Here is a 12,203-nt window from a genome sequence, read left to right as displayed (position 1 = left end):
CCCGCTTGCAGACGGCACACTTCCCGCACATGTACAAGCCTCGGGTAGTGCCGGCCCGACATATGTCTGGGACCGAATGTGTGAGGTCTGTGTATATCAGCATCCTCGTCTCCTAGTTAGAGCCCATCTGTTTCAGGTAATTTCCAGCCTGTTGGCTTAATAATTCAACACCACAAATCCATAGACATTAATTTTTCAAGCTCTGAAAATGTCCTTCACAGGAGTGGCCTACAGTCAGCCTCTCGTCGAGCAGTGTGTGTGTGTGTGTGTGTGTGTGTTCTGACCGACCAAACACGTGGGAGTGCTCATGAGTCTTTTTTTTTTTAAACTCCAGAAGCCCTGGTAGCGCTGTAAATCTTTCAGCATTGACAAAAACATTCGGGATGTCACGCAAACAGGTGAATTTCTCTAAAGACGCCGCGGAACAAGCGACGGTCTTGTTGTGAGCTCGCCGCAGCGTCGTAGTAAATCTGCAACGCCAAGGTCACCGGAGAACATGATTCACTTGCGCCGCGTGAAGAAGTCTGAAGGCACCTTAATAGACTTTGAAAATAGACTGCAGGCTGGCGAGGAGGAAGAAGAAAAAAAAAAAGGCGTACGGGCGGAGAGAGAAACACTAAAAGAGACTTCACTTCTCTTTATCTGCATAAACAGAAGCAGAGATGCGTCTCTCTGAGCGCGGGGATGAATTCAGAAGCAGAATGAGGTGCGGGGAGATATAAGTTTCCCCCCTTGTTCGAGTAACACTGCCGGGGTTTTTGGCCATAACATTTGCTGCTCGTCAATAAAACCCTGCCACGAGGCTCCCGGTCATAGCCCAGTGGCTGCATGAAATCCAATCAACACCCAGGAGAATAGTGTCAGAATGCACAAAGTGGCAACTCCTGAAGAATATCTGGTGTCAGGGAAGGAACAACACGCCATGTGGGGAAAATGTATGCATGAAATTAAAGATAGGAATAGGCCGGTGAGTCAGTGGCAGCGATACGACTGCGGCTGTTTGTGCTCTGTCATGCCGGCAGACAGGGACACTTTGCTATCAGCACGGCAGGTTTAGAGGAAATTATGCAAGTTATGTATCAAATACTCCTGAATCTCACAAAAATAATTAAAACATGCCGTCTTTCTATATTGATTTTGTCCTTACAGTTGGGTTTAGAGTCTATATTACAGACACATAGACCTGTTTCAGACCTTGACTGCTGAGCTGTGCAGCCTCAGACGTTCTACTACTGCAGACAGGTTTACCTACAAATCAATTGGACCCGAGGTCATAAATGAATCGTCTGCTCTCGTACGCGGTGATGGTTCCTGACACTGACTCCCGCCTTTACATATACATGCCAGGGACTCCTTTACGTTCCCTTAATAAAGGGAAGAGCAGAAGTCACAAATGTCAAAGTTATGAGCGTTATTATCCTCCAGGGTTTTAAAAGCGGTTTTACTGTCGGCTGCACGGTCACAAGAAACAACCGCTTTGCTTTCCGTTCTCCTCTGAGAGGCAATTATCAACAGAGCAGGACAAAACACAACTTTATTCATTTCCTCCGGCGAAAGGAGGTTATATTTTTCGCCTGTGTTTTCAGTTTGTTGGTCTGTCAGGACGGTTACGCAAAAAAGCCACTCAATGAATTTCAATGAAACTTGGATGGAGGATGTGTCTCGGCCCAGGAGAGACCTCATTAACTTTTGGGACGGATCCCGATAAAGGGGACGGGATCCGGGACGCTGCTGGATATATGGGGCGTTTTAAAAAAAACAAAAAAAACATCCTGCTTTCATTTCTCAGAGAATAATTCATGCATGTGGATGAAAACAATCAGGCGTATGTATGTGGCCGGTACCGATGAGGTGGTGGGGAGAGGTATGCACTCTACCGAGGGTCGATGACGGAGATGTGGAGTCACAGAAACGGCAGCGTGAAAGCAAGATTTATAGGAAACCAACCATGGACAGTTTGAATACTGCAGAACATCCATTAAACGGATTTACTGCAGAAGTTTTGAATCATTTCTGTAAAAAAAGGAAAAACCAAAATCCTTGGTGAACATGGCGAGCAGACTGGAGGTTATCTGTTCGACCGCCTGCCGTGTTCAGAACACATCCAGGGGCTGGATGACTAACACAACTTTTCCACAGACCCACGGGGGGAGAGGAGCCTCGTAACGAGTAAACAAAGTGATAAACTGTGCCGTTAACCATCCAGCTGCAAGTGAGAGGCGTGCATGTGTCTCTTTTTTTAACTTAAACCGAAACATGTGTGGGTCACAACTCGCATGTCACGTGCGCAGTGAAAGGTGCGCGGCGTGAAAACTGACAGGAAGTGTCGCGTGAACGAGGAATTAAAAGCACTTGAGCGTTTTAACGCGTTGCAGAGTGAGTTTTAACACAATTAAGCAGCCGGCTCCTGGGACGGGAGCGGAGCGATGGGATGAAAGTGACGAGACGACATCGACTTCAGATGTGCGGAACGTTTTCATACATACAGACGAGCCCGCTAACTTAACTTCGCGTTCATGATGGATATAAAACCAATCTTTCTTTTTTTTTTTTTTAAAGGCGCCGGTCGACCCTGAATCTATCTTCTGTTAGTCTCTCCTTCCAATTTAGTCACAAATTGCTCTTTACTCTCACGGAAAAAAAAAAAAGCGAACAGGTTGCAAATGTGAAATTCACTTTCGCGTAACAGCGCTGGGAAGTTTTATGTGCCTGGAAAATAAAAATAAAAACTACAGAAGCTATCAAATTACACTCACAGTTTGGAGCAGCCAGCCGCTGGAGCCTCATAAATTAGCACCCTGCTTCTGAATTAATGCGGGATATTTTATTCAGTCCGACTGTTTTCGCTGTCGATGGGATACGATTCTTTTTTTTCTCTCTCTCTCTCTTCTCTGTTTATTGGATTTCAGCTTTCGATACTTTTTTTTTTTTAACTCTGTTTTGAAAAGAGAACACCCTTCTGGAGGAGAGAACCACATCAAAGTAATTATTGCAATCAATGTGAGCAGTGGTGTGCAGGGTATGAAGGCTCATTTATGGTCTAACAGCCACTCTGCCATGCTTAACATTCTGTGTGAGCGGCGGCCATTACGGCTCAAACTGCACAGTGGGCAATAAGCTCAATTTCAGCTTTCATTTATTTAGCAATCAGGAAAAATAGCTTTTCCGGTCGGTGTTCCGCGGGGGAGATCAATAAAATCCCATCTGCTGTGCGTCTGGTCCGGATCACTTATAGCCCCATCCGCGCCATGTTTACTTCAAACACACACACACACACACACACAGATGCAATAACGTCAATCAACTCCGGGGGGAGTAACTGAGACTCCACCCACCTGTAATACTCGACGAAGGCTGTTTGGTCGGCGATGGCCGCCAGGTCCACGTTGGCTTTGCTGATGTCGGGCAGAGCCGTCAGCTCGCGGACGACGTTGGCGATCATCAGCTGCATGAAGCGCAGAGTTTTGAGGTAGTCGGCGCTCGTGGAGAAGATTTCATCCAGGCGTTCCAGGTGCCGCTTGAGTCCAGTTTCCGCGTTGCCCAGAGTTCCAGCAACCTGTGAAATAAAAAAAAAAGGAGAAATTCAAATAAAGATAGGAATAATGTTGGAAATGGAAAGAAATATAGGAAATAGTAGGTGTCAGGATAAAAGAGAGAGTGAAGAGGAGTCAATGAGAAAACAGGGTCAGGAGGAATTTTATGATAAATTCATAAAAATACAGATATTCATGAAAAGAAGATTGAAAATACAGAGAGAGGTGAAAGAAGCAAAGGAGCGCTCCCTCGAGAAAAAGATTAACTTTCCTCCTCAACCATGTGTTATATTCAGGTAAACAGTGTTAGCGTAGAATACTGATAACAATGCCGGGGAGACCTGCTATCACAGGGGTCTTTGATAGAGAGAACAGAGTGGGAGGAGGCTCGGCGGAGCTGAGTAAATACATTTCACTTTTGCTGTTTGAAGAGAAACAACGTGTGCAGTAAACGGCTGCACTTTTACAGCATCAGCGGAGCCGCCGACGGGTCAATTCCGGCTGGAAATTGTTTCTCCCTGCCGGAGCCACATTTCATTGAGAAGATCGCGCTCGATAGCTTGACCCACTTAAACAGATACTTCGAGAAAGAAAAAAAAACGCGCCGTTAAAGGTGCATTCCACTCTGAAGACACAGACAAAAAGGACGAACCTGCCATCGAAATGGTCAAAGTTGTGGGTTTGAAACCTGCTGCCACTGGTGACCAGCGCTAAACAATGCAAGCTCGCTTTTTGACCGAGTTCAACGATTATGGTAACACGAGCAAAACAATCAGTTTTCTCTTTTTCTTTTAAAGGGACAGTTAAAAAAATTGCAGATTAACAGATATAAGAGTGATATTGACCTGCTCGTCTACTAACGAGGTTTTGTCCTCTGCTGAGCATTGACATTAGCTATGTTAGTTAGCTTTGTTTGTTAGCTACGTTAGCTAGCTACATTAGTTAGCTTTGTTTGTTAGCTACGTTAGTTAGCTACATTAGTTAGCTTTGTTTGTTAGCTACGTTAGTTAGCTACATTAGTTAGCTACGTTAGCTAGCTACATTAGTTAGCTTTGTTTGTTAGCTACGTTAGTTAGCTACATTAGTTAGCTATGTTAGCTAGCTACATTAGTTAGCTTTGTTATTTAGCTACGTTAGTTAGCTACATTAGTTAGCTTTGTTAGTTAGCTACGTTAGCTAGCTACATTAGTTAGCTATGTTAGCTAGCTACATTAGTTAACTACGTTGGTTATCTACATTAATTAGCTACATTAGTTAGCTAGGTTAGTTAGCTACGTTAGCTAGCCTCTTGTCTATGTGCAACCTAGATCCCATCTTGCTTCTGCACAGCGAAACACAAAGAAAATAGTTCCTGCATGAAAGCGCTCAAAACAAAGATCTGTGGATTATCTTGACTAACCAGGTCATGATTTAAGAAAAAGGACTTTGTTGTTGAGTTTTTAAGATGAGACCAAAAACTCTACAAGTCACAATAATGTGTAATACTTGAGGGTGAACTGTCCCTTCATGGTTGCATATTCTAGATAAAAGAAAAACTTCTGCAATTTCTGTGCAGAGCGTGAAGTTCCAGGGACAGCAGAGACACTGTTACGTCTTTAGCAACACACCCGCACCAGCATGACTTTGCTGGAACAGTATATTCAGCATTAAAGCGAGTAGGAGGCTCCGCTAATTCTGAACAGATGTAGCTGTCTTTATTTGCACTCAGAAGCAGTTTGCGGCAGCTCCACAGAACCTGCTCTGAGTGAGACTGTTCGGTCCCACGCCACGAAAACTCACCGCGATGGGGATAAGAAAAACTTATCTCCTCCACTCTGTAACATTTCTAACAGTCCTGATTAAATTCTACTGAGTGGATCCTTCTGATGGTTTCCCAGCAAGACCCCCAAGAAAGAGTATCTGTGAAGTGGAGATGAGGCGAAGATACGGGCCCATCCTCCACTCCGGCTCTCCCAGGGGGGGGGGGAGGAGGATGTGATTGCCAGTAAACTGCTCTCACTCCCCACCTCTGTGTTCATCATCCCTCACAGCTCCCTCCATAAACGCCCCCAATCTTATCTGCGAGCCTGTAACGCCTGAGTGTGAGAAATGGGATCCCTCAGCAGGCTGCTGTGGGTGATCCACATTTCCCTAATCTGGACCGTCCCGTCCTCCCTTAAAATGGATTTAAGCTCACTTTTTCTTTTTTTTTTTTGACTGAAAGCGGGTCACAAGGAGGCTTCTCCGTATTGGACGCGCCTGTTAGACTGAGACTGATTCGAGGCCCACAGCTCCGGTGCGCCGGGCTCACACGCAACTGAGCAGCTCTGCGCGATGCCTTCAGTGATTTTATATATCTAAGATTTACTGTATATTCCGTGACGATAAAACAATATACATGATGACTGGGGTTTAAAGCCGAGCGAGGAAGTACACTGAGAAATAGGACACTGAGGAGAGGCGTTCAGGGGAACTGATGTACGGCGCAGAAAGTAGTAATCATTTTGTTCCGAGCATCACAAGACTGCTTCTTCTCCCAGAGAGGCAGAGCTATATATAAAAGTGTAGCCGCAGTTGTGAATTGGAAGCAGACATTCTGATAAAGTGTGATTGCCATGTTTTCTCATCCATTATTTCCAGGCGGCGCCGACGAGCTCTTAATATCTCGAGCTGAACACTGAAAATAAAGCCGAAGTAAAGAAACGCTCGTGAACAATCGAAAATCCTTCAACGGCTGCAGGACAGAATGATCCCCCCCCCGTCATCAAACCTCTCCCTCGATGACACACGGCGATCCCTCGCCAGAGCGAGGACGAGGAAACAGCCCTAACAGGCCATCAGCGGAGCCAAACAGCTGCTGGTGTAAATCACCAACCCTCGCAGGAGATATTTGGCCGCTCTCGTTCCTACTTTACCGGACAAATGAACCCAGAGTGTGAAATACAACAAAGAAAAAAGTATTTAAGGCAAAGCAAACGACCAAAGCGATTACATTTGGAGCAAGCTAATAGAAAGACGCATGAAGGCCGAGGAAAAGGATTTGCTAAACCAATAAAGATCAGCGGAGAAATCACTCTCTCAATCTGCCTAAAGCCAGGCTAAGGCAGCTTTAGCCTTTATGGGACGGACAGCCGGCCAAACTCATCAGCTCTGTAAGTTGAGTACATTACATCAAGCCATGATCGCGCAAGTGAGAAAGCCTTTTTGCCTCCCGCCCCCCGGGGGAACATCTATGTTTCTCGTGCAGCTACAGCATACATCATGCCACGGCATCAAATCGATACCGAGATGCTGCAGAGAGAGTCGGCAGCCAGGATGTGAAATCATCAATGTTGAATCCATTTACTTCGTCCAGCACAAAAAGAAAGTGCTGAACTGCAGACGGCAGCCGGCCTCCAGGTTATTTGTTACACACCGAGTTGAAACTAACGCGGTCCGGTACGACAGCGCTGAGATGTACGGCGCCTTTATGAAGGTTATAATCTTCAGTTCTTTAGTTGAAACTGCTTTGGAAAAGGTGTTGATTACCAGCAGCGACAGTGTGGCCCGGCGCTGTTTTCACCCTGCGAGTCGGCTGTGTGCAGTGTGCGTTCGGCGCTGTGAAGAAATGTGCCGCCAGTCGATGATGCTGTGAATGTATTCCACAACACCTCCGGTATTTGTGTCCTTGTGCTGTTAGCTTGTCTTCTGTGTGCTGTGGACATAAATAAATGCTTACATGTGTGACTACAACAGTGCTGCTCGTCTGTCTGACGGATTATGTGGATTCCATCGCGCAAGATGCAGTCGCAAAACTTTACAGGTGTGCAGCAATTGGGTGCAATTGTCAATTTAATGTCGTGACACCACCTGGCTTACGGTTTGGTTAAGTTTAGGTACAGAAACCACTCGCTTACAGTTCAGAAAACATCATGTTTTGGCTTTTAAACACCTGTTCCTGTCGCCAAAACACAGCTGGAGACGTTAAAAAACACCCAGTTTTATTGGCACGAACACGACTTCCCATCAGAAATATCTGTTTTTCGTCGCCACAAACTCGGATAGAAAATGTGCCAAAGTCTCGTTAAAACACATGGATTCGGTTTTGTTCTAAGCTCCCGTCGAAACTATCGATCTTTCGCAACCGCGAACACGGGGAGAGATGACACCGAGCGCTGTTTTTTAAAGAGTTCCTTGGGTTCCATTTATGGATCGCGTACAAGACAATGTGTCACCGCGGTTGTGTATGAGTGGAAACACACACCGAACATGCTAACGCTGATAGACAGCGTGACCCAGATGTGTCAATCACAGTCCAACAACTTCAAGCAGCCTCGAGATTTGATAGCAGGCAGAAGACGACGGAGACATTTCTGAAGGAAATTTAGGACATTTTGTTTTTATATCAGCCTGTACTGCTTAATGCACTAAAGGCTGTGCCTGCCATCACAGGTGGAGCTATAGTTGGAACAGTTGCAAATAAACAAAAAGAAACCTCGCCATTTTGGATTTTTGTCGCCTTTTCGTCCACGATACAGAACCCAAATCTGACGTACGTCCCTAAACCTTGACAACAAAGTAATACAATGACTACAACGTCAACACGATGGCCTCTACTTCAACTTCCCGGTAGTTTGCATTACAATGAGATGTGTTTCTGTTTTGCCCGCCGCATTTAAACCGAAGATGTTCGTTGACAATAAACCTGGATCAACACCTTCTCCAAAATCCGTTTTGACAAAAAAAAACTGAACATCATAAGCCTCGCGATCGTCAGATTTATCGCAGGACTCAAAGTGTACATTTCATAAGTATCCTTTTATCCATCGTGACCCAAATCGATGTGTGCGAGCCACAAACGGATTAAATCCACAAAAAAAAAGACCCTGCCCTCCTCCTCACACACAGTCGTGTTCAGCCCCCCCTGCAAAATCTGTGTGTGTCCGCACATTAACACAATATGTGTGTGTGTGTGTGTGTGTGTGTGCAAACGTGAGGCCTTTAAGTGGATGTGTGACGGGCGACACGCGCGCAAACACACAGCGAGAGATGGCGCGAGCTGAGAGATGCAGAGAGGAGGAGAGGCTTAACACCCATTAATGCACCGCAGATGGGAGTTAATCCTCTTCTTCCTCATTGTGATTATTGCTTCTTGCCGGGGCCTTGTTCTCACTCCCTCGCTCTCCTTCCTCTTTTTCCCTATTCCCTCCTCCCCTTCCACCTAAGCCCTCCCGAATAACTCTTCCTGAATGCAGGTCAGGAGTCGTACAGGAGAGGATCCCCGATTTACAAATCCCGAGGCAGGAGTCGCCTCAATTCCTTCACTGTGACAAAAGCTGGATACAGACCCCCCGCGGGGAGGTGCTGCTTTGAGACAGATGCATTAATGGGAGAGGAGGGGGGGGGGGGGGGTGTTCTGCTGTCTGCCAGCTCCAAATCATGTTTCCAAGTGGGGTGCACCATTAAGAGCCAGGCTTTGTTGACATCATGAATCATAAAAAAAAACAGAAGCTCTTATTTCCAAAATCTAACACATCTTGTTTTGTCGGCTGTCACCGATGCGCGTATCGCTGGTGTGAGCGCGGATTAAAAGCGGAGGAAGCTCGGCTGCTTCTCCCTCACCAGGTTGTTGATGCCGCCCAATGTGTGATTGGCATTGTGGAGCGAGTAGGTCAGCTGGTACACGCCGTCGTTGGTCTCACTGTTTCCATAGAAACCCACTCCCACGGCCGAACTGTGGAGAGACGAGGGAGAGAGAGAAAAAACAATCAGATTAATGAAACACATGAATAAATGATAATTAATTCCCCTGTTTGTTTGTTTGGTTTTTTTAATTACTGTACGTGGTGAGTGCGTGTTATTAGAGGACGGAGCACATTAGAGGACGGAGACACTGTATTTGTATTGTTCTCTTTCTTTGTTTGTCTGTTTTACTGGAACCCTGAACTGATGAAACTGATGAAAACACTGCAATGTTTAATGTATTTTCAGTGTCAGGAGCGGGGCGTCCGTGGCAGTATCATAATCATAACAATATGATCATTCAAGCGAAGAATAATTCCGCTTTGTTGCCTTAGAATGGTTCTTTTGTCTCAACAGAGGCAGACGGTTCTCTTCCTGTCATGTTTCTACGGTAGCCCTGAATGGACAAACCAAGCAGTGGCTCTAGAAAGGGATGTTTAGTTGGTTTGCAGTCTGCAAATCTTACACGCCGGACCTTTACGTTACGTTTCATGCAAGTCAAATGTTCCGTCCCGCTGCGGCTTCACGTGACGGCGTCAGACGCGAGTTTACACAGGAAGTGCGATGTTTTCAGTCACTCAGGTTAGCACTCAGTGCAACTATTGTCAGGACAGTGGTGGTTTTTCTGCATTTGTTGACAGCAGATGAGCTGCAGGTTGTGATGGAGGAGGATGGAGCTGCAGGCGACAGGCTCCACACACCTCCATCTCCTCTCTGACGGCGGCCTGCTGTTCGCAGACTGAGCGGCATGAAATCACGTCGCAGTTGCTCCGAGAATGATTGAAAAAAAAAGCCAATCGTCGCTCCTAATGTTGGATTCACCTCTGACAAAAAAAAACCCAAAACCCTGTAGTGTTAAGCTGCACCTGCTGTTAGTAGCCGGTAATCAGCAGGTGTCCGCAAATCAACCCTGACTCATTTTTTTAGAATTGTAAAATTAATAGAGCAAATAATGTGACTGGCAGCTGAAACGTCTCTGACAAATTCAATGAACACACGACGGCTGTTCAGAGTCATTTTCATCCTTTTCATCGCGCGCGCGTGTGTGTGTGTGCGTGTGTGTGTGTGTTTGTCAGACGTTTCAATGAAGTCCGGTCAAAATAATAATAATAATTATCATCCTCGGTGCCGCTCGTCTCTTTCTCCTCGCTGCCATGTGGGCCGGGCTGCTGTGACATGATATGAAGCCGATATGTCAAGAAGGCAAAACCTATATTTGTCATATGTCTTACTCTAAGATCCTCTTCTCTTTATTCCCCCCCCTCCATCAGTTTTGTTACCCTTTCCCTCGACACACACAGATTCCTGAGTTTACACACATCACCTCCGTTTCCCGCAGTGACTTTGAATTTCTCATCCCGTTCTCGGCTAACACCGCATCAGAATTCTGCCCGACGTCTGAAAATGTATCCGAGTGGAATACACAGGATCCCTCTTTCCTTTCCAAAACCCCGCCTGGAGCCTGAGACCTGCACCTGAGCCTCTGTAATAGGAAGGATTGGCGTCCTAACCCCCCCCCCCCCAGTCTGTATCCCGCCACCGCTAACAGTCTGCGAGACATGAGCAACGACACCATTTCATCAGACTTGATTGCATTAAGGTCGCTCTGCACGAAGGAGGCAGGTTAGCGACACTTTGAACCCCGGTTAGGGACGGTTTCCAGAGACAGAGCAGGGAGCTCATCCATCACTCTCCAGATAGCGGAGCGTCGGAGCAGGACTGCTGATTTCTGGGACGCCGCGTCTACACACAAAGAAAAGCAAACCGAGTCCTAGTTTGCTCTCACAGCGGCTCGTCTGAAGGGGACTTTTAACACCATCTGCGGTGCTGAAATCACACACAGCCGAGCAGGTAGACACAGGTAAACACTGTCATCCTCCACAGCGAGACGAGGAAGAGGAAGGTTTGTTAAGTGCAAAGACAGGATGTGGAGTTTGACTCTATTTTCCCATCAAACAGGGGAAGCAGGGAGGCGGGAGAGGAGAGCCAGTAAGTCTAGTAAACAAAGTATTTGTTGGACGAGTGATTGTTGGTCCAAACTGCGATTGCTTTGGTGTGGTTTCTTTTTTCACTTTATTTCTTTTGATTTCGAATTTTCGATGATAAAATTAGTGTTTTATGTGGATCTGGCAGGAAGGAAGAAGCAGTTGGGGTTTTTTTTTTTTTTTTTGGTAAAAACAAAAAGGTTCTGTCTCTGCAGGGATCCCCTCTGTAATGTGGTTAGACACTTAAAAAAAATTATATTTCACTTGGACGTACTGAGACGGTTGAAGTTGCCCCGAAGGATCGAGTTCACTGCCATCGCCCAGCCTGTGCTCCTGCCAGCTGAGGCCAACTACTGCCCAACAAAACACTGTAATCGCCCTTTAATACAGCCTGTGAGAGAGTGTGTGTGTGTGTGTGTTTCATGTCACAGCACTCGTGTCTGTTTCTTTTTGTGACCGCTGTCATCCTTTTCACTGTAACCTTGTAAGCATAATGAAAACCGCCGCCTGTGTCTCCTCCACTGAACTACTTCCCCTGGTTGCGATGAAAGGCACCGAGGGCGCTCGGAAAAAAAAACATACAATTACAGTCAACCTGACAACCCAAACAGCACGGAGGTTTTCACAAAAAAAAGTAAAAAAACGACTCAATCCGGCCGCTTGAAGAAAACTGAACAATTTTCCTCGACGCTTCTCGAGGTATTTGCGTTCCGGTTCATACGTGGCGGCCTCGGATAATGAGCTGCTCATTACCCCGTGGCCAACCTGGCGATATGTCAGCGACAGCAAAAGACCCGCTTATGACACAGTAATGAAACAGTAATGACACAGGACGTTATTATCCTCCAGGGAAGCGTTTTAAAGTGCGTTTTCTGTGGCGGGGAATTAGGCCGTTTGCAGCAGCTCGGGGTGTGAGAACCAACAAAACCAACAGGACTCAAACATATATGCACGCCGGGACAATTAGAGTCCTTTTCCCTCCGTC

The 12,203-nt window shown here is 46.3% G+C and overlaps 1 protein-coding gene across 1 annotated transcript in view; it reads right to left on the bottom strand.

Annotated features, from left to right (window-relative positions):
- Window positions 1-12,203, bottom strand: part of ttyh2l (tweety homolog 2, like) — a 33,743-nt gene that overhangs the window by 12,802 nt on the left and 8,738 nt on the right. Inside the window, exons 4-5 of the mRNA XM_030406508.1 lie at window positions 9,114-9,225; window positions 3,336-3,556 (exon numbers count right to left, since the gene is read on the bottom strand). Of these exons, the coding sequence (XP_030262368.1) occupies window positions 3,336-3,556; window positions 9,114-9,225 (333 nt within the window). The remainder of the gene's footprint in view (window positions 1-3,335; window positions 3,557-9,113; window positions 9,226-12,203) is intronic.

This window comes from Sparus aurata, chromosome 23, assembly GCF_900880675.1.
Source record: "Sparus aurata chromosome 23, fSpaAur1.1, whole genome shotgun sequence".
NCBI lineage: Eukaryota > Metazoa > Chordata > Actinopteri > Spariformes > Sparidae > Sparus > Sparus aurata.
This window is presented reverse-complemented; position numbering and strand designations above follow the sequence as displayed.